This window comes from Lethenteron reissneri, chromosome 51 (genome assembly GCF_015708825.2).
Source record: "Lethenteron reissneri isolate LAM-NWPU_2019-01 chromosome 51, ASM1570882v1, whole genome shotgun sequence".
Classification (NCBI taxonomy): domain Eukaryota; kingdom Metazoa; phylum Chordata; class Hyperoartia; order Petromyzontiformes; family Petromyzontidae; genus Lethenteron; species Lethenteron reissneri.
This window is the reverse complement of record NC_083829.1, coordinates 9,153,899-9,177,199: the sequence shown is the minus strand read 5'-3', so window position 1 is coordinate 9,177,199 and position 23,301 is coordinate 9,153,899. Positions and strand designations below refer to the sequence as shown.

Genomic DNA, 23,301 nt, shown 5'->3' with positions numbered 1-23,301 from the left:
TCTCTGAAGTTTGCGACTTCAAAGGGAGCTTTTTTGCTGCCGCGCTTCTCGGATTAATGCGGCGGCCACTGCGCACGAAGAGCACGGAGAGCACGAAGCGCACGGAGAGCGCGAGCTGCTGCTGCTCCTGCTGCTGCTGCTGCTCCTGCTGCTGCTCCATGGAGCCGTGCGTGGATACACTGTGAGGGGCCCCCATCACCACCACCAGCCCACCACCACCACCAGCTCACCACCACCGACCCCCCACCACCTCAACCACCGGCCCCCCACCACCTCAACCACCGCCCCCCCCACCACCACCACCACCATCTCCGGCCCCCCACCACCACCACCACCACCGCCCCCCCCCACCACCACCATCACCGGCCCCCCACCACCACCAGCACCACGCGCCGCCCAGCAGCAGCAGCAGCAGCAGGAGGATGGAGGCGCGCAGTGTCCCCGCGGGGTCGCCACTGCGCCTGGCGCTGCTGCTGCTGCTCACGCTGCTGCTGCTCACGCCGCCTGCTCACGCATCCTGGTGGTACGTGCACGTGACACTGCGGATGATGGTGATCATGCTGATGATGATGATACTGCTGCTGCTGATGCTGATACCGCTGCTGATGATGATCATGCTGATGATGAGGATGATACTGCTGCTGCTGATGCTGATACCGCTGCTGATGATGATCATGCTGATGATGAGGATGATCATGCTGATGATGATACTGCTGCTGATGATGATGCTGATGATACCGCTGCTGATGATGATGACGCTGCTGCTGGTGATGGTGATACTGCTGCTGCTGATGCTGCTGCTCATACTGCTGCTGCGGACGATACTGCTGCTGCTGATAATGATACTGCTGCTGATGCTGATGATGCTGATGATACCGCTGCTGATGATGATACTGCTGATGCTGATAATGATACTGCTGCTGGTGACGATGACACTCCTGCTGCTGCTGCTAAAGACACAGCTGGTGATGACGATGATACTGCTACTGCTGATACTGATGCTGCTGATGACACTGCTGCTGATGATACTGCTGCGGCTGATACTGATGCTGCTGATGATACTGCTGCTGCTGATACTGATGCTGCTGATGATATTGCTGCTGATGATACTGCTGCTGATGCCCACTCCGTCAGTCCACTCTGCGCCACACGTGACCCCCGCCACTCAAACCCTCACCCCCCCGTAGCTCCGCTAGAGCACATGGCGCAGTAACTCTACGTTGTGTTGGATTCGTTGGCGGTCCTTCGCAGACAATCGTGGAATTTCCACATTCTCATGGCGGGGCCCCAAGGCTATAGGTGTATAACGTCGGACGCGTGAGCACCGTTCACTTTCAGAAATTGTACGACGTTTTAGCGACCCCCCTCCCTCCAAAAGCAACATTTGCGTGATGACAACCAAAAGGGGGAGCCGAGATCTCCATCGGAGTAAAATGTCAAATAGAAGCGCGCACGAGGCGCGGTGCGGATGGGATCCGCGAGCGAATTGTCGTCATCCCGACACAAGTCGCTTGCAAAGTAGCAACAAGGACGGCGACAACAACAACAACAGAGGTTCCACAGCAGCGGCAGACGCGTGTTGTTGTTGTTGTTTGTTTGTTGTTGTTGTTAAACGTTGGCGGCTTTTTTTTTGCTCAACCTCGCATCGTGCGCATTCGCAACGAAGTTGGATACCCGTCTAGGGCGGGCGGGTGGGAAGGAGAGGAGGTGACGAGAGCCATGATGAGGTTGGATGCTGATGATGATGAGGTTGGATGACGATGGGGGGGGGGGGGGGGTAGACGCATGGATGAGCCTCGTTTCCAGTGGTGAGCCACGGCGGTCGTGGTGGTGGTGGCGGTGGCTCTTCTCGAGCAGTAGCAGCAGCTGATGCGTTCAACGTGGACGAGGCAAAGCGAGCACGTTGAAACTCAAGCGATGATTTATATTTCGATTGAAAGCTTTCGTGACTGCAGGGATTCATCTTCTTGGTTCTTTCGGTAAAGTCAAGTAGAATGGAAATAATAAAATTAATATAATTTTATAATTATTCTATTATGTTTTATTTTATTATTTTATTATTTCCATTCTCCGTGACTTTACCGAAAGAACCAAGAAGACGATGATTTATATATGTTTTAAACTTAACCAGGTAAGGTCCACTAAGCTGTAGGGTTCTTTATCGGAAGCGACTTGGCTGGCCATCACGAATGATTGCACCCCAGACGAAGTGGCCTTCGTCGGGTGAGAGGTTTACAGCAGTCGGTCAAATGCTCGCAACGCGGGGTGAGGTTGATTCGAAATGTGGAGGTGGGAAAAGCGGAGGACCCCGAGAAAAAAAATCCACGCGAGCACGGGGGGAGAGAGACACGCAGGGTCGGGATTGAACCCACGCGCTCTTGTACACCAGGCGAGGTAGTTAACATCTCATAGCCACCGTGATGATGATGAGAGAGAGAGACACGCAGGGTCGGGATCGAACCCACGATCTCCTGTACACCAAGCGAGGTAGTTAACATTTTCTAGCCACCGTGATGATGATGCGAAAGAGACACGCAAACTCCAAATATACAGCAGGCATCGTCAGGGTCGGGATCGACCCCACGACCTCCTATACACCAGGCGAGGTAGTTAACATCTCCTAGCCATCGTCATGATGGTGATGAGGGAGAGACACGCAAACTCTAAATATGCAGCAGGCATCAGCGTCGGGATTGACCGCACGACCTCCTGTACACTAGGCGAGGTAGTTAACATCCCCTAGCCACCGTGATGATGATGAGAGAGAGAGAGAGACACGCAGGGTCGGGATCGACCCCACGACCTCCTGTACACCAGGCGAGTTAGTTAACATCCCATAGCCACCGTGATGATGATGAGAAAGAGACACGCAAACTGTTAATATACAGCAGGCATCGTCAGGGTCGGGATCGAACCCACGACCTCCTGTAGACCAGGCGAGGTAGTTAACATATCCTAGCCACCGTGACGATGATGAGAGAGAGAGACACGCAGGGTCGGGATCGAACCCACGACCTGCTGTACACCAGGCGAGGTAGTTAACATCTCATAGCCACCGTGACGATGATGAGAGAGAGAGACACGCAGGGTCGGGATCGAACCCACGACCTCCTGTACACCAGGCGAGGGAGTTCACATCTCCTAGCCACCGTGATGATGATGAGAGAGAGAGACACGCAGGGTCGGGATTGAACCCACGACCTCCTGTACACCAGGCGAGGGAGTTCACATCTCCTAGCCACCGTGATGATGATGAGAGAGAGAGACACGCAGGGTCGGGATTGAACCCACGACCTCCTGTACACCAGGCGAGGGAGTTCACATCTCCTAGCCACCGTGATGATGATGAGAGAGAGAGAGACACGCAGGGTCGGGATCGAACCCACGACCTCCTGTACACCAGGCGAGGGAGTTCACATCTCCTAGCCACTGCGTAGCTGAAACGAAGCGGTGACTGACGATGTTTCGCACTTTCTAAACCAATAACAACAGGTCGCATTCCCTCCTCCAAGCAGATTTATTACGTATTTTTTTTGGGTGTCAAAACATCAGGAGCGTGTTCTTCTTGTTTTAGTTTTTTGACGGCACGTTGCGGGTACGTTGTGGGTACGTTGTGGGTACGTTGTGGGTACGTTGTGAGTACGTTGCGGGTACGTTGCGGGTACGTTGTGAGTACGTTGCGGGTACGTTGTGAGCACGTTGTGAGTACGTTGTGAGTACGTTGTGGGTACGTTGCGGGTACGTTGTGAGTACGTTGTGGGTACGTTGTGAGTACGTTGTGGGTACGTTGTGAGTACGTTGCGGGTACGTTGTGAGTACGTTGTGAGTACGTTGTGGGTACGTTGTGAGTACGTTGCGGGTACGTTGCGGGTACGTTGTGAGTACGTTGTGAGTACGTTGTGAGTACGTTGCGGGTACGTTGTGAGTACGTTGTGAGTACGTTGCGGGTACGTTGTGAGTACGTTGCGGTAATCGGTACGTTGCGAGTAAGTTGCGGGTACGTTGCGGGTACGTTGCGGGTACGTTGCGGGTACGTTGTGAGTACGTTGTGAGTACGTTGTGGCTACGTTGTGAGTACGTTGCGGGTACGTTGTGAGTACGTTGCGGGTACGTTGCGGGTACGTTGCGGGTACGTTGTGAGTACGTTGTGGCTACGTTGCGGGGTCAGCGAGCCAGAGACAAGAGATCCGTAGCCCGGCAGGCCACGTCCGCTCGTCTGCTCTATACCGACCTCTCGCCACGGCGAAATCCGACGAGCTGTGAAGCGCTTTGTTTTCCCACTGGATGTGCCAGTCGGGTTGGCCATGGGGGAGGGGGGGGGGGGTCAGAAAGTGACACCGATAGGAGTGCAAAGTCGAGGGAAGGTCAGCAGATCACTAAAAAAACGTCCGTTGAAACTAACTTTTTTAAAATTAATGTTACCAGATAAGATCTAACCGAGCTAAGAGCGTCTTTGTCAGAAGCATCCTGGCCACACACGACATCTCAACGGAGTGGCCCATCATCATCGTGGTGGTCGTGTGGACATTCATTGTTGTTGCAGCCAGCGGCTCTTAAACATTGACCGCAGCCTTGCACCCATTCGGTTCCCAATAATAAAAAAACAACAACAATGTCAATAAACACATGAGGGTTTGACGAAACAAAGTAAGTTGTTACTTACGTGCCGTGCTTCGTTTGCGTTTCGATTATTGACCTTTAAAAATAATTTGGCCGTGTCTCGCACACCTCCCAAAAGAGGGCATCTCGCACCCACGGGGGGGGGGGAGGTGGACCCCCAGGGGACCCCCAGGGGACCCCCAGGGGGGGTCTGCGTGTAACGTCACGCGCGGGCCCCCCTCGCTCTGTGCCGTGCCGCGCGCACTCGCGCCACGTGACCGAGTTTTGTGCTTCGACTCCACGCGGCTTTGCGGACGTGGGACCAAATTGTGTGTGTACTGTGTGTGTGTACTGTGTGTGTGTGTACTGTGTGTGTGTGTGTACTGTGTGTGTGTCTGTGTGTGTGTGTACTGTGTGTATATAGTGTGTGTGTGTACTGTGTGTGCGTACTGTGTGTGTGTCTGTGTGTGTGTGTACTGTGTGTGTGTACTGTGTGTGTGTACTGTGTGTGTACTGTGTGTGTGTACTGTGTGTGTCTGTGTCTGCGTGCGTGTGTCTGTGTGTGTCTGTGTGTGTGTCTGTGTGTGTATGTGTCTGCGTGTGTGTGTCTGTGTGTCTGTGTGTGTGTGTGTACTGTGTGTGTGTGTGTACTGTGTGTGTGTGTACTGTGTGTGTACTGTGTGTGTGTACTGTGTGTGTCTGTGTGTGTGTCTGTGTCTGCGTGTGTGTGTCTGTGTGTCTGTGTGTGTGTCTGTGTGTGTGTACTGTGTGTGTGTGTACTGTGTGTGTACTGTGTGTGTGTACTGTGTGTGTATGTACTGTGTGTGTGTCTGTGTGTGTGTCTGTGTGTGTGTCTGTATGTGGTGTGTGTCTGTGTGTGTGTCTGTGTGTGTCTGTGTGTCTGTGTGTCTGTGTGTGTGTGTCTGTGTGTGTGTATGTACTGTGTGTGTCTGTGTGTGTGTCTGTGTGTGTCTGTGTGTGTCTGTGTGTCTGCGTGTGTGTGTGTCTGCATGTGTGTGTCTGCGTGTGTGTCTGCGCGTGTGTGTGTCTGTGTCTGTGTGTGTGTCTGTATGTGGTGTGTGTGTCTGTGTGTGTGTGTCTGTGTGTGTGTGTGTGTCTGTGTGTGTGTGTCTGTGTGTGTGTGTCTGTGTGTGTGTCTGTGTGTAGTAAAGTGTCGTCGGGGTGGTGGTGGTGGTTGCCCCACGCGGGCTCTCCGCTCTGCGCTCTGCGGCGGTCGCCGCCCGCGCCGCATTCCGTGCGGCGGCCGCGACGGACGGTTAAAGGCAAAGACAAAGGCCCTCCGTGTAGCCTCAACACGCTATCGGGGGCAAGTGCTATTATCTGTGAAGGCCGACACGGCACGGCACACGAGGGGGGGTGGGTGTCCAGCACCACGCCCGCCCGCCTTTGTCTCCCCAGTGGCGACGATGTTTACACGCCGCACGGGGTTGTATTTGAGGCTGAGTCGACCTAGGGGAGGCCCAGGACCGGTTCGGATAAATCCGTCGTCGGGTGGTGCTGGTGGCCGTGAGCGGGAACGGAACGCGGGTCGCTGAGTTCGCAGCTCACGCGCACACAGACAAAGATCCCCCGTGTAGCCTTTACAGACTGTTGGGGCAAGTGCTGTTAGCCGGCGCCGGTGAAGGCCGACACGGAACACGAGGGAGGGGGGGGGGGCAGCACCACGCCCGCACCAGGTACTCATTTGAGGCTGAGTGGACCTAGATATTCGTCACTGGTGTTGGTGCCCGTGAACGGGAATGGAACGCGGGTCGCCGGGTTCGTAGCGCAGCGCGCTAACCACAACACTAACACACACAGCACACACACAGCACACACACACACAGCACACACACACACAGCACACACACAGCACACACACAGCACACACACAACACGCACACACCACGCACACATCACACACACAGCACACACAGCACACACACCCACACACCCACAACACGCACACAGCACACACACAGCACACACAGCACGCACAGAACACGCACACAGCACACACACAGCACGCACAGCACACACACACAGCACGCACACAGCACACACACAGCACGCACAGCACACACACAGCACACACACATCACACACACAGCACACACATCACACACACAGCACACACACAGCACGCACACAGCACGTACACAGCACACACACATCACACACAGCACACACGCACACACAGCACGCACACACCATTGGCAGAGGGGGGCTGCTTGTCTCCCAAGCGACTTTCACTCCCTGCTCGCCACTCGCGCCGGCCTGCGATGATCCTGCCAGCCCACGGCGTTCCCCAACACCCCCCGACCCGCTACCCAGGACGTCCCATCCAATCGCGGTGAAGACGACGAGAGCGACGCTTGGGCATTGGGCTTTTGGGATCCTTGGTTTTTTTTTCGTCGCAAATTTCAAAATCGCACCAAAAAAATCAAATCCGCGAGTGTTTCCGTGCCGCTTGCCGACACGGGGACACCCCGAGCGTGCAACGCAGAGGTATACTCTTAGTTCTTTCGGTAAAGTCACGTAGGTAAAATTAATCAAAAATAAAACAATAAAAATCACGACGTTTCGGAGGCAACACAAGCTTCCGTCTTCAAGTGAATACCCTCTACGGGGAGGAATTTCACCTATCTGTTAGAATTTTTAACAGACAACGAGACAAGAAGTCACAGCTTCTCGAGACGCTGACCTTCCTCAATAGATGCCGCGATAACAAGGTAATTCTCCCCCCTTAACCACTATATAAGGTACAGATATTTTGCTGTGACGGTTTCACCTGAAGACGGAAGCTTGTGTTGCCTCCGAAACGTCGTAATTTTTATTGTTTTATTTTTATTAATTTTTACCTACGTGACTTTACCGAAAAAACTAAGAGTATGAATCCTTGCAGTCACGAAAGCTTCAAGTCTAGAACGCAGAGCTACTCACAGCGGTGTGGGGGGGTGGGGGGTCAGGCCAGGTCAGTTGCACCCCACGGAGACATCGAGGCATCTGCGGATGAATCGGAGCAATGAGAAGTCACCGCCGTCGCGCGCGTTGGCATCGGCGTGACGCTGTACACGAACACGTGGTGTGTGTGTGTGTACAGACATGGTGCTTCAAAACAACAACAATAAATATCTTCTTGGTTCTTTCGGTAAAGTCACGTAGAATGGAAATAATACAATAATAAAAATAAAACATGATAAAATAATTCTCACAACGTTTCGATTCAGACTCTGTCTTCTCGACAGATCTCGACAGACCTGTTCTCCACCTGAGGACGGCTGCTTGCGTTGTGGCCGAAACGTCGTGAGAATTGTTGTATTATGTTTTATTTTTATTATGTTATTATTTCCATTCTGCGTGACTTTACCGAAAGAACCAAGAAGATGAATCCCTGCAGTCACGAAAGCTTTAAATCGGAACAATAAACACGTTAACGTTGATGAGAATTAGGCATCAACGCCGCAATAAAGGTGACTCTTTGACTTTTTGAAGCGATTCACGGTCACCTTCTTGGTTCTTTCGGTAAAGTCACGTGGAAGGGAAATGATAAAATAATAATAAAATTTCGATTTAAAGCTTTCGTGACTGCAGGGATTCATCTTCTTGGTTCTTTCGGTAAATTGACGTAGAAGGGAAATAATTAAATAATAAAATTTAAACAGTACAATTCTCACGACGTTTCGGCCACAACGCAAGCAGCCGTCCTCAGGTGAAGAACAGGTCTGTCGGAAAGACAGCGTCTGAAAGAAAAAAAAGATTCACGTTACATTTGCTATCATGTCGCAGTGTGCTTATCCCATTTTTTTGTGTCCATTAAAAACCAGAGTCGCGTAAGTCGAAGTCGTTGTGTGATCCACCAATCCCCTCGCTGCCGCCTCCACGGTCACACGTGGCTTGCGCAGAGCGAGTCGATTGTCACGTTTGCCGGACTTCTTTCGCGCCGTACGTAGCCGACCGTGCCGACAGCGTTTGTTTTAGGGCGACGGTTACACGAAAGCAACATCGGCTCGCGTGCGCTCCGTACTGCCGCAGTTACAAGGGACGGAGCAGTTTTTGTTTGAGTTGGATGCGCAACAACAACAACCAACAACAACAACCAACAACAACAACAACCACCAACAACAACCAACAACAACAAACAAAGTTCAAGTTCATTTATTAGGTATAGCCCTGTGAGCCATTCGGCTCTTGAATCGGGTGCAACCGCAACAAACAAAAAACATGAACAAGAAAACATCTTAAAGTGAATATGTGCAAACAGAAAATCCAACAACAACAACCAACAACAACAACCAACAACAACAACCAACAACAACCAACAACAACAACAACCAACAACCAACAACAGCCAACAACAACAACAACCAACAACAACCAACAACAACAACAACGCAGGGCGCGTTAGCCGCGGTATTTTCTGGCCGGCGTTGCCAGAGGCGTGGGGACGATCTGGGGCTCGAACAGCAGCGGATTTTACAGGCGGCACAGAGATCCACCAGATCATCACTCGAAGGCTTTTCGTCAAAATTCACAAAGTTAGCAGTTGCAGCAGTATCACCAACAGCAGTGGCAGCAGTATCAGCAGCAGTAGCAGCGGCAACAGTATATGCAGTAGCAGCGGCAGCAGAATCAGCAGCAGTATCGGCATCAGCAGCAGTATCAGCAGCAGTATCAGCAGTAGCAGTATCAGCAGCAGCAGTATCAGCAGAAGTATCAGCAGCAGCTGTGGCAGCAGTATCGGCAGCAGTATCGGCAGCAGCAGCAGCAGTGACAGCAGTATTGGCATCAGCAGCAGTAGCAGCAGCAGTATCAGCAGCAGTAGTATCAGCAGCAGTATCAGCAGCAGTAGTATCAGCAGCAGTCTTAGCAATAGTAGTATCAGCAGCAGTATCAGCAGCAGTATCAGCAGCAGTAGTATCAGCAGCAGTATCAGCAGCAGTAGTATCAGCAGCAGTGGCAGCAGCAGCAGTATCGGCAGCAGCAGTAGCAACAGCAGTATCAGCAGCAGTATCGGCATCAGCAGCAGTATCGGCAGCAGTATCGGCAGCAGTAGCAGCAGCAGTATCTGCAGTAGCAGCAGCAGTATCAGCAGCAGTATCGGCATCAGCAGTAGCAGCAGCAGTATCGGCATCAGCAGCAGCAGTATCGACAGCAGCAGTATCGGCGGTGTGTGCGTCTCCCGGTGACCACGTGACGAGTTTCGCGACGATTTTCTCCGACGAGAGCTCGCCGGAGCCTCTGACGATTTTGTTTTCATCTCCAAACGCGCGCGCGCTCCCAACCTGAGAGCTCCTCCCGTAGAGACGGAGCGGGGAGCGTTCCTCCCGCGAACCCCCCCCCGTGCCCACGCTCGATCGCGCAACGGCGGCTGATGTGTGTGTGCTGTGTGTGTGTCTGTGTGTGTGTGCTGTGTGTGTGCTGTGTGTGTGTCTGTGTGTGTGATGTGTGTGTGATGTGTGCGTGATGTGTGTGTGATGTGTGCGTGCTGTGTGTGTGCTGTGCTGTGTGTGATGTGTGTGTGCTGTGTTGTGTGCTGTGTGTGTGATGTGTGTGTGCTGTGTGCGTGGGTGTGTGTGGGTGTGTGTCTGTGTGTGTGGGTGTGTGTCTGTGTGTCTGTGTATGTGTGTCTGTGGGTGTGTGTGTGCTGTGTGTGTGCTGTGTATGTGCTGTGTGTGTGCTGTGTATGTGCTGTGTGTGTGCTCTGTGTATGTGGGTGTGTGTGTGTCTGTGGGTGTGTGGGTGTGTGTGTGTCTGTGTGTGTGTGTCTGTGGGTGCGTTTGATTTGTGGGTGTGTGTGTGTCTGTGGGTGTGTCTGTGGGTGTGTGTGTCTGTGTGTGTGGGTGTGTGTCTGTGGGTGTGTGTCTGTGGGTGTGTGTCTGTGGGTGTGTGTCTGTGGGTGTGTGTGTGTCTGTGGGTGTGTCTGTGGGTGTGTGTGTGGGTGTGTGTGTGTCTGTGGGTGGGTGTGTGTCTGTGTGTGTGTGTCTGTGTGTGTGTCTGTGTGTGTGTCTGTGTCTGTGTGTGTGTCTGTGTGTGTGTCTGTGTGTGTGTCTGTGGGTGTGTGTGTGTCTGTGGGTGTGTCTGTGGGTGTGTGTGTGTTTGTCTTTGGGGAGTGGTAGTGGGTAGCGGTGGTGTAGTGGTTATCGCGCTGCGCTACGAACCCGGCGACCTGAGTTCTTTTTCCGCTCACGGACAAAACCAGTGACGATTATCTGAACCGGTCCTGGGCCTCCGCTAGGTCGACTCAGCCTCAAATGAGTACCTGGCGCGGTGTGTAAACATCGTCACTGGGGAGACAAAGGCGGCCGGGCGTGGTGCTGGCCACCCACCCCCTCGTGTGCCGCTCCGGCCTTCATAGCTGCTACTCGCAAACAGCACTTGCCCCAACAGTCTGTTAAGGCTACACCGGGGATCTTTGTATCTTTGTTTGTGTGGAGATGGTGGTGGTGGGGGGGTGACACTGGGCACGTGTTTGAGGTGACGTGGTTCTCAACACGGCACGCGACCGCGCTGACAAAGACGTCCCCCGACTCCACGTGCGACTCCTCCACTAGATCCTGACGGAGAATCACTGTCACGTGTTGCTCTCTCTCTCTCTCTGAAGGAGCGAGTGTTGTGGGAGCGAGTGTACACACATCCACACACACACATCCACACACACACATCCACACACACACATCCACACACACATATCCACACACTCTCTCACACTCTCTCACTCACGCACACACTCTTATTCACACTCTCACTCTCTCTCACACTCTCTCACTCACTCACACACTCACACTCTCACTCACACTCTCTCACTCACACTCTCACACTCACTCACACTCTCTCACTCACACGCTCTCACTCACACTCTCTCACTCACTCACACTCTCTCACTCACACGCTCTCACTCACACTCTCTCACTCTCTCACTTACGATCAGAGGAAACAAGAAGATGCTCGGTGTAGTCGGCACTTTGCTTCTTTCATCATTTCGGTTTTTTTTGCAATGCTTTGCTTTATGTGCCCCCCTCCCTTTTGAAATGAAAGATTTTATAAAGCTCTCTCTCGCACACTCTCTCTCACATTGTCCCACTCTCACCCTCTCCCACTCTCTTACTCACTCACTAACACTCACTCCCACACTCACTCCCACTCTCACTCTCTCACTCACACTCTCCCACTCACTAACACTCACTCACACTCTCTCACGCACACTCTCTCACTCTCTCATTCACACTCTCTCACTCACACTCGCACTCACTAACACTCACTCACACTCTCATTAACACTCTCACACTCTCACTCACTCACACTCTCTCACTCACACTCACTCCCACACTCACTCACATCCTCACTCTCTCACTCACTCACACTCTCTTACTCACTCACTCTCTCACACTCTCTCACTCTCTCATTGTCCCACTCCCACTCTCTCCCACTCTCTCTCACACTCTCTCACTCACACACATTGTCGCACTCCCACTCTCTCCCACTCTCTCACTCACACACTCTCACACTCTCTCTCTCACATTGTCCCACTCTCACCCTCTCCCACCCCCCACTTCCCCCTCCCGCGTCGCAGGTTCATCGGTGCCCTGGGCGCCCGCGTCATCTGCGACAACATCCCGGGCCTCGTGGGCAAGCAGCGGCAGATCTGCCAGAAGCAGCCCGACGTGATGCGTAGCCTGGCCGAGGGGGCCCTCGACTGGATCCGCGAGTGCCAGCACCAGTTCCGGCACCACCGCTGGAACTGCAGCACGCTGGAGCGAGATCACTCCGTGTTCGGCAGGGCCATGCAGCGCAGTGAGTACCTCCTGGGGAGAGGCGGGGGGGTGGAGACAGGAAGGGGGGGGGGGCTACCCCTGTGGAGGAACGGTACCGGGATGGCTGTGCGATGGGTACGCCGCGGTGGCTATGAGATGTTAACTACCTCGCCTGGTGTACAGGAGGTCGTGAGTTCAATCCCGAACCTGACGATGCCTGATGTGTAGTTGGAGTTTGCGGTGTCTCTCTCTCATCATCATCACGGTGGCTAGGATATGTTAACTACCTCGCCTGGTGTACAGGAGGTCGTGGGTTCAATCCCGAACCTGACGCCTGCTGCTGTATATTTGGAGTTGGCGTGTCTCTCTCTCTCATCATCATCACGGTGGCTATGAGATGTTAACTACCTCGTCTGGTGTACAGGAGGTCGTGGGCTCGATCCCGACCCTGACGATGCCTGCTGCTGTATATTTGGAGTTTACGGTGTCTCTCTCTTATCATCATTATCACGGTGGCTATGAGATGTTAACTCCCTCGCCTGGTGTTCAGGAAGGCATGGGTTCGAGATAGGGGGGAGGAGAGATGGGAGGAGAGGGGTTGGGGGGCGAGGTGGTGGGAGATGGGGGAGGAGAGGGGTGTGGAGGGGGGAGGGGCGACGAGGGGATGGGCGAGGGGTGATGAGTTCACCGGCGGCCGTCGTCCTGGGTAGAGAATCCTCCGGATGGATCCTGAGGATTCCAGCCAACATCCAACTTACGAACACCCGCACTTACGAACACCCGCACTTATGAACACCCAGCTTACGAACACCCGCACTTATGAACACCCAGCTTACGAACACCCGCACTTATGAACACCCAGCTTACGAACACCCGCACTTACGAACACCCAGCTTACGAACACCCGCACTTATGAACACCGGGGATGGCCGGAGAGGCGAGATGGCGGGTTGGTTGCTGGGTAGATTCTTGCCATGGCACAATGATGAGATGGCCGGGTTGGTTGCTGGGTAGATTCTTGCCATGGCACAACGATGAGATGGCCGGGTTGGTTGCTGGGTAGATTCTTGCCATGGCACATCGATGAGATGGCCGGGTTGGTTGCTGGGTAGATTCTTGCCATGGCACATCGATGAGATGGCCGGGTTGGTTGCTGGGTAGATTCTTGCCATGGCACAACGATGAGATGGCCGGGTTGGTTGCTGGGTAGATTCTTGCCATGGCACATCAATGAGATGGCCAGGTTGGTTGCTGGGTAGATTCTTGCCATGGCACATCGATGAGATGGCCGGGTTGGTTGCTGGGTAGATTCTTGCCATGGCACAACGATGAGATGGCCGGGTTGGTTGCTGGGTAGATTCTTGCCATGCCACATCATTGAGATGGCCGGGTTGGTTGCTGGGTAGATTCTTGCCATGGCACATCGATGAGTTGGCCGGGTTGGTTGCTGGGTAGATTCTTGCCATGGCACATCAATGAAATGGCTGATAGCTACAGGAGGCCTTCATCCAGCAAGCCGCCGCTTGGGACTAACCGTCGAACAAAGAGGCGGTCACCGCCGCGTTTCTGGCGCGGCGCTTTCAGACGCGCTTCTGCGGCCGTCTGGAACGCTCTTCCTACCGATATTCGGAAGCCGCTGGGAGCTGTGATGCACTTTTACATCGAGATTGAAAACTCGTTTCTTTAAAACTGCTTTTTGTGTTTAGTTTGTTGTCCTTCCACCCCCTCCGATTCGCACGATTCGCTACGTACGGTGCGGAAGAGGTTCAACGTACGTGCATACAGAAGTGCATTGATCATGGATGATGCCGATAAAAACGTTGACTAGAAGTGGTTGCCGTTAGGCGCTCAACTCACGCCAACCAAGAAGGCGATGTGAGAATGCTCCTCCTGATGACGATGTTGATGATTGCCTCACTGATTAATGGAGGGTCGTTGTGAAGCCCGTTTTCAGCAGAACCCTGGGCAATGACGACGCATGCGAGGATGTTTTGTAGTGGAGGTCCGGACTAGGATGGAGATGCAATAGTCGAGGCGAGACCCAACTATGCAACATGCCGATGTGTTGGCAATTTCAGTGGAGATGAGAGTACGTAGGTGTCTGAGAGCTTTCAGGTGAAAGTTACATCCCGTTCGCTCGTGACCCATGAACCGAACCACCGTCCCCACCGTCACCAACGTCACCATCGTCCCCACCGTCCCCACCGTCACGCGTACGAACGTGCGGATGCATTCGTACGTCACGCGCTGCATGCAAGTTCGCGTCGATTTCATATTCGTTGTTTCCACGTGTCGGCACGTGCTTTGCTATGCACGCGTGTGTGTGTGTGTGTGGCCTCAAGGTGCACATGGCCTGGCACAAGCGTCGTGGTGACGTCACCGCCACTTAGTAGCGAATGGCGGTATGAACCCGGCAACCCGGGTTCGATTCCTGGTCACGGACAACACCAGTGACGATTACCTGAACTGTGGGCCTCCCCTAGCTCGACTCAGCCATTCAATGAGCAGCACTGGAGAGACAAAGGCGGCCGGGCGTGACGTTGGCCAACCCACCCCCTTCTTGTGCCGTGCCGGCCTTCATAGGTGCTACTCGGTAACAGCACTTGTCCCAGCAGCCTGCTAAGGCTATCGGGGGGGGATCTTTATCTTTGCGTGCATATGTGCCCGTGCGCGTGTAACTGCTGCCATCTGAGGCTCCACACCAAGCGAACTGGGCGCAACTACCCTTGATTGGGCATGTTTCCAGCACAACTGGCATGGGATGGCATGTTTGCCACTGCTGAGACTTGGGGGTGCCTGACATAGCCAAACTAAATCCGTACGTGTTGTTTGTGCGCCAAGCTCCCGTGTTTGCGTTGCCGCTTGGCGTCGATATTTTTATTTCCGCGCTTGAAATCTGTCGTCCGCGGAGCCCCGAATAAGCGGGGCGTCTGCGTGGGTGAAGGATTTGGTTGCCACGGTGGGTGGATTTAAAAAAAATATATCAAAGTGATTTTATGCTGAAACGTGCATCTAGCGCAGTTGCTCATCCCCTCTTGACGGTCCGAGACAGTGGTGGACATTCCACGTTCTTATGGCGGGGCTGGGCCTATCTACAGTATAACCACTCTCGATTTTATCGATCAGCGGAGGTTCAATGAGATTCGTCAAACTCCGCACCACCACCCAAAGCAGGTATTGAACTCGCAATCATCCCACTGCGATTCCTCTATACAGCCTATTTGATTAGCGAGCGTGCGTGTCCTTGGCTAACTTGGGCGCTTGCAAGCAACGCGTTCAGAGCGGCGGTGGAGCAGAGGGAGAGACGGCCTGGGGAGATGTTAACTACCTCGCCTGGTATACAGGAGGTCGTGGGTTCAAACCCAAACCCTGACCATGCCTGCTGTATATTTGGAGTTTGCGTGTCTCTCTCTCTCTCTCATCATCATCATCACGGTGGCTAGGAAATGTCAACTACCTCGGCTGGTATACAGGAGGTCGTGGGTTCGATCCCAAACCCTGATGCCTGCTGTATATTTGGAGTTTGCGTGTCTCTCTCTCATCATCATCATTAAGGTGGCTAGGAGATGTTAACTACCTCGCCTGGTACATAGGAGGTCGTGGGTTCGATCCTAAACCCTGACCATGCCTGCTGTATATTTGGAGTTTGCGTGTCTCTCTCTCATCATCATCATCACGGTAGCGAGGAGATGTTAACTACCTCGCCTGGTACATAGGAGGTCGTGGGTTCGATCCCAAACCCTGACCATGCCTGATGTATATTTGGAGTTTGCGTGTCTCTTTCTCTCTCTCATCATCATCATTACAGTGGCTAGGAGATGTTAACTACCTCGCCTGGTACATAGGAGGTCGTGGGTTCGATCCTAAACCCTGACCATGCCTGCTGTATATTTGGAGTTTGCGTGTCTCTCTCTCATCATCATCATTACGGTGGCTAGGAGATGTCAACTACCTCGCCTGGTACATAGGAGACGTGGGTTCGATCCCAAACCCTGACGCCTGCTGCTGTATATTTGTAGTTTGCGTGTCTTTCTCTCTCCCCGTGGTTGCGTGGATTTATCTCCGGGTCCTCCGCTTTTTCTCTCCCCATTTAGAAGTGACATCACGCGCTTGGAGCATTCGACTGCCATAAATTCCCACGTGACGATGAGCCCACTTTGTTTAGCTATCGCTCGGTAAGCCACACTGAGCTACGTAGCTCAAGGGGGTCTTACCGAGCAAAGTAAAAGAAGAAAGTTTGTTGAAATTCGCCAGGCGACGTCTGTGGTGGCTACGCTGCGGCTGACCGTAACCCGGCACCGTCGAGGCAGCAGCGACAGTTGGTGGATCACTGCACAGATCTTCCCGTAGCCGCCCAGGACGAGCCGTACAGCCAAGTGTGGACTAATCGCCGTCCGTTTCCATCCGTACGGGGGCTGGGGGGGGATATAGCATTTCCCCCTCGCCTCGCGACAAGTGTTGTACCCCGCTGTGCCGCCCTGGCAACCCAATGCGGGTGCTCCGGGGGTCAGAGCCCCGGTGCAGTGGGCGGGACTCCCTCCTTCTTGGCGTGGCCCTCTGTCTCGGCGTGGCCCTCCCCGGCTTCCTTCAATCATTCATCACGCTCAGGCCAGCGGAGGACCGTTGCGCCAAGCGCTTGACCCCTGGTTGAATTGTTCGATCCGCGGATCACCGGTGGGGGGGGAGATGGGGGGGGGGGGGGTTGACCGGGGGAGCGCCGCCATCCCTTTGAGCGGTTGCCGGTTCTCGTTTTGAACGTCGACCGCCCGCCGAAGTGAGCGCAATTCTGCCGCTGGATTTTTCGCGCCGTCTTTGTCTTTTTTTAGCTCTCGTTATTATTTACGGACGTTGGGGGCGGCGTCACCTTCAAGAAAGAGGCGAGCGCGACCGCACGGCACCTCTAAGTAGCACGGTTGGCCACGTGCGGTGCGAAAGAAGTTCATCGTACGGTGCGTGCGTGCATACGGTGCGTGCGTGCATACGGTGCGTGCGTGCGTGCGTACGGTGCGTGCGTGCGTGCGGCCCGCGGGACGAACAGCGGCCCATGATCTGGTCGAGCGCAGGGCTTAGCGAGCCTCTCTGCGTCACGGCGCGACCCCCTCCAGCACCACTCGAACCCCAGGTGCCGAGTGGCAGCATGGCGTGGCTTCTGCAGTCACGTGATGTGTAGGAAGGGAGAGGGGGGGGGGCGGTTGGGGGGGGGGGTGAAACCAGCAGCACCCTCGGTAGGTGCTGCTGTAAACACATTGCTGTTATGTCTTTGCATCTCTCATCGCTCGTCCATCTCTTCTGTGTATACACTTCGTGCCTGTCTCTCTCATATCCCTCCCGAATGCATCTGTCATCTCTCCGGCTTATACCCCATTCTGAGTCCACCTGTCCGCTCTCTTTCTTCCATCTTATCGGAAAATATCTCTCCGCTGTATCTTCAATCTCGCCCGAATGGGTCTCCATTCATCGCTCTCCAATGTTGCCAATGCCTCGTGATTAATGCGCGTTTGTATGCTGGCATCGGGCTATGTGGGGATGCCGCAATTCCAGGGCGTCGCAAGTTCGATTCGATCTTCTCTGGCAGAAGTGGCAGAATGGCGACGCTCGTGCCTCACAGTGACAAGAGCCCGGGTTCAATCCCCAACTCGGGATGCCTTTCCGCGTGGAGTCTTTAATATTCGCCTCCTGTTCTGCATGGGTTGGTCTCCTCCAGTTTCTCTGATCTCCTCCCCACCTCCCCCCCCTCCCACCACCGCAGCTAAAGCATCGGACAACATTCCAATGGCGTGGAATGAAAAATAAATGAAATAAATCGACGACCTACAAATCCCCCTCCTTTTGCGATTGCACCACGCGCCAAATGCGGTGGACGTCGAAGATTCCCGTGACGCCGGCGACGGCGAGAGCTGGGGCCGTCGGTTCGCAAATCTTACCGAAGTCCAAAGTTTACCCGCGAGTCAAAAATAAAAGGTTGGTGTCGTTCACGGGGGTGGGGAGGGGGGGGGGAATCGCTGCCCGCTGCGCCAAACTCCGGCAGCACCCTCCCGACAAAGGGGAGACTTCAGACGCGCCGAGGCTTTCGTGGGCGAGCAAGCGTAAACGTAAAAATTATAATAATAACAACAACAATCATGAGGCCCTCTGCGCCAAATGAATAAGCTACGGACTACCCCTGCCTGACAGCCTCGTGCGAGTGTTTATGTACGCGTGGGCGGAAACGGGCGCGAGCAGAGGAAACCCACGCGCGCGAGGGGGCAACGCTGTATCTCACGCACGCGAGGGGGCAACGCTGTATCCCACGCACGCGTAAACGGGCGGAGTTCACTCCACTGGCTGTAACCGCCGTCGCTTGGCGAGCCCGAAGTCGTGGCTCCTCCGACGGGCACGGTTCGGCTACGAACGGTGCTAAAGAAGTGCTGTGACATCTCCACGGCGCCCCCCCCCCCCCCCCCCACAGGGAGGCGAGGTTTTCCCCGACTTTCGTAGACCGTTCCATAAAGCCGCCGCCGGGAAATCGGCGGCGAGTTCGCAACGGCCCCCCGGTGATACGGCGCGTCGTGGCATCGACGGCATCGGCCGCGGTGACCGTGCGAGCGTCTTTCGCTCGTGTGGCGTTGCTGGAGAGAGAAGACGAACCCTTGCCGGTCAACGCCCGGGTTCTTTCTGCGCATGTCCGTGCGTCGAACTTATTCTGCACCCACACGTCGCCTGCCGCGCTAATCGTCTTTGGCATTGGTTGGGTCGCTTTGGTGGTGCCGCCGTTTTGTTTCGCGATCGTCGGCCGGCGTTGCGACCGGTTACCTTCCCCTCGCGCGGGAAACCAGCGGACACGGGCCGTGCGACGATGTCCGAACGCGATGATATTTCTACACCGGCGCGGTTGAGAGACTTTGACCAGACTCGGGGCAGGCAGTGAGTGAACTCCCTGGGCAGGTTAACCGCGTCAGCCGCAGGTCCGCCGCGATTGTGAACGCAGGAATATGAATACGGGGCGAGCTCCTCCACGCTCTTAATTCTAGATTTGAAGCTTTCGTGACTGCAAGGATTCATATTCTTAGGTTTTTTCGGTAAAGTCACGTAGGTAAAAAATTAAAATTAATAAAAGTAAAATAAAATAAAAATAAAATAAAAATCACGACGTTTCGGAGGCAACACAAGCTTCACGCTCCTCGCCCGTGACTCATTGACCAATCGCTCGGCTTCAGGTCCTCACCTGCGTCACGTCGGCCCGGGCCCCATGACCCCCATCAACCTGCCTCGCACATTGCAGACGTGCCATGCGCCTTGCCGGCCGAGGGGCGATGCTGGCTTGAAGCCGCGTCGTTCCGCGCACGGGCCGCAAGGAAGCCGCTCACGGCAACAACGTTCCACGTTCGTGTGGCAGGGGCCAGTGCGTCCGTGCGGCAGTCACTCTGATGAAGCGGACAAAATAGCAAATCTAGCTGTGACGGTCCCACCTGATGACGGAGACTTGTGTTGCCTCCGAGTAGAATCGCTTGCAAATTCCCTGGAGACGAATAGAATTCGCATTTCGCGGTCAAGGTTGATGTGAACAAATCAAGGGTCGTGCACAGCAAGTTTGCGATGCAAAGTGACATTAGTATACTCTTTGGGTCTTTCGGTAAAGTCACATCGATTGAAAAATAATAAGATGACACCACGTGACTTTACCGAAAGACCCCAAAGAGGATGAATCCCTGCAGTCACGAAAGCTTTAAGTCGACATTATGATAATTGTTATTTGAAGAACACATCTTGCAAACATACTACCTGGAGTACTGGGGCAGTTGCTGAAGATATAATTTGCGGAGTAAAAGTCGGCATTAACCAAACATGCTCTGATAATTATCAGAGCATGTTCGTTTGCATGTTCACCACAAGTAGTAGTCTTTGTGTGGTTAACGCAGACTTGATTCCGTGCTAAAGGTTTCTATTTGGTGTTTGAACATCTTAATACAACTCCTGTTTCACTGTCAGAAAGGGTAAACACATTATTATTTTTATACATGGTGTATTTCACCGCTTGTTAGCGAGCGTTGGTGGGCTTGTGCAGGAATAGATATGTTTGTTCCCAGCTGAGGCCCACATTGAGCTGTGTAGCTCTTTTCAGAAGCGACCTTGGCCGTAACGAACAGGACAGCTCAAAGAAGTGGCTCGTCACCCGTGTGGACACTTATAGCAGTACGCAAATACTCTGAAGGCAGCGACGTTGATTTCTAAGTGTGGAGGGAAAAGTCGGAGGACCCCGGGGAAAAAATCCACGCGACCACAGGGAGGGCGAGAGAGAGACACACCGCAAACTCCAAATATACAGCAGGCATCAGGGTCGGGATCGAACCCACGTGACTCCTGCATACCAGGCGAGGTAGTCAACATCTCACCACCATGACACAGCATCGTGGGAAGGGATGTCAGCTGACTCACGATGGAATTACAGGCCAAGGAGAGGATGCACCTTGGAGGACTACCACTACAAGTTTCAGTTGCAAGTAGATTTAAAATAAAAATGTAGTTAGTTGTTCTTCCCCTGCACCTCCGATTAGCACGGTTTGGCTACGTACGGTGCGAAGGAAGTTCAACGTACATTGCGTACGATAGGAGTCTAATTTCCAGGAGTGACTTGGGTCGTGAAAACAACAAAACGAATAACAAACTAAGTTCAGTACACCAATGGAGCAAAGAGAAATCAGGGGAAAAGCAACGCTGCGATGGAACGATAAATGGAATCTGTTGCATTAGCAGAACTCATGGTTAAATAATAAATTCCCTCTCACACAAATCGGCTTGGGCAGATACATTTTTAAGCTGATCATCGTCCCATTTAAAATTGCGTTACGGAAATTAGGTTACACTCTGGTGAAGGAAAGATGACACCAGTTTGTGTGTCTTTATGTGAGTCTCAGGGGCTCTGTGTGAGTCTCTGTGTGAGTCTCTGTGTGAGTCTATGGGTCTCTGTGTGAGTCCATGAGTCTCTGTGTGAGTCTCAGGGTCTCTGTGTGAGTCTCAGGGGCTCTGTGTGAGTCTCTGTGTCTCTGTGTGAGTCTCAGGGTCTCTGTGTGAGTCTCTGTGTGAGTCTCATGGTCTCTGTGTGAGTATCAGGGTCTCTGTGTGAGTCTCAGGGTCTACTGTGTGAATCTCAGGGTCTCTGTGTGAGTCTCAGGGTCTCTGTGTGAGTCTCAGGGGCTCTGTGTGAGTCTCAGGGTCTCTGTGTGAGTCTATGGGTCTCTGTGTGAGTCCCAGGGGCTCTATGTGAGTCTCAGGGTCTCTGTGGGAGTCTCAGGGCCTCTGTGTGAGTCTCAGGGGCTCTGTGTGAGTCTCAGGGTCTCTGTGTGAGTCTCAGGGTCTCTGTGTGAGTCTCAGGGTCTCTCTGTGAGTATCTCCGTCTCTGTGTGAGTCTCAGGGTCTCTGTGTAAGTCTATGGGTCTCTGTGTGAGTCTCAGGGTCTCTGTGTGAGTCTATGGGTCTATGTGCGAGTCTCGGGGTCTCCGCGTGAGTCTACAAATCTTTGTCTTCCTTGTATAACCGATGTTGATTTTCGAGCAACAACTCTAACTTTGCATAGCGAGGATTGAGCCAGATGATCGCATGAGGAGCAGCGAAGTGGTGCATCGCTGCAGTCATGGTGCCTGTCCTCTTTTAGTATTTGTGAATCGGACAACGCGCCAGTCCTCGTTCCCTGGTTCTGTTCTGGGCGGTGACCACGGACTCTCCACTCACTCACCGGAGAGAGTTTTATTTTTATTTCCCATTTGTGCGTCAAGTACCCGCATCAGCTGCTGCTGCAATGGTTTGTGCAGTGGGGCGCTGCGGTGGCTAGGAGATGTTCACTACCTCGCCTGGTGTACAGGAGGTCGTGGGTTCGATCTCAACCCCGACGCCTGCTGCTGTATATTTGGAGTTTGCGTGTCTCTCTCTCATCATCATCACGGTGGGTAGGATATGTTAACTATCTCGCGTGGTATACAGGAGGTCGTGGATTCGATCTCAACTCCGACGCCTGCTGCTGTATATTTAGAGTTTGCGTGTCTCTCTCTCATCATCATCACGGTGGCTAGGAGATGTTAACTACCTCGCGTGGTATACAGGAGGTCGTGGGTTCGATCCCGACCCTGACGCCTGCTGCTGTATATTTGGAGTTTGCGTGTCTCTCTCTCTCATCATCATGGTGGCTAGGAGATGTTAACTCCTTCGCCTAGTGTGTGGGAAATTGTGGGTTCGATCCCGACCCTGAGGCCTGCTGTATATTTGGAGTTTGCAGTGTCTCTCTCTCTCCGTGGTCGCGTGGATTTTTCTCCGCGTCCTCCGGTTTTTCTAAACGTGCGTTGAGAATATTCGGCTTTTACAAATGTCCACGCGACAACAAGACACTTCGTTGGGCTCTCATTTGTGACGGCCACGTCGCTTCTGGATGAAAAAAACTAAAGCTGCATAGCTCAGTGAGGCCTTACCTGGTAAAAATAAAATAGAATAGTTGTCAGCGTAGCTTCAACGAGGGCACCGATTCGCTGGCGGCCCCGAACGGTGAAATTGCATCCCTCCTTTCTCGAGAGGACGGGGACTCTAAGAAGGACCCTCGGCCTATTCTTCCACGCCGGCCAGACGCCCTGTAAAAAAAAGAGAAAGACGTAGGATCAACCCCACGCTCGTGTACTAACGGGTTCGGGCGTTGCGCGCCCCGCACTCCAAGACTCGCGAACGATCATCAAAGCCGGGGCCAGAAGCTCATCTCACACCCGCAGTCCCGGGGAGGGGGTGGCGGGGGGGTGAAGGGAATTCTGCCCCCGGCCCCCCCGGGTTTCCTCATCCTCTTGTGTACAGCATCGGGTACAGTAGAAAGGCCCTCTCGCTCTCTCTCTCTCACCATCACTCCGCGATGACAGCGGGAAGGGGGGGCGGGCGGGCGACCGGAGTGTTTCGCGTATCGCGGGGAGATCATCTTTTCGCCGGGTCGCGACGG

At 53.7% G+C, this 23,301-nt stretch overlaps 1 protein-coding gene across 1 annotated transcript in view; it reads left to right on the top strand.

Annotated features, from left to right (window-relative positions):
- The first annotated feature begins 392 nt into the window (after positions 1-392).
- LOC133355656 (protein Wnt-2b-like) overlaps positions 393-23,301 on the top strand; it is a 60,452-nt gene continuing 37,543 nt past the window's right edge. The window contains exons 1-2 of the mRNA XM_061573034.1: positions 393-523; positions 12,173-12,393. Of these exons, the coding sequence (XP_061429018.1) occupies positions 423-523; positions 12,173-12,393 (322 nt within the window). The 5' untranslated portion in view covers positions 393-422. The remainder of the gene's footprint in view (positions 524-12,172; positions 12,394-23,301) is intronic.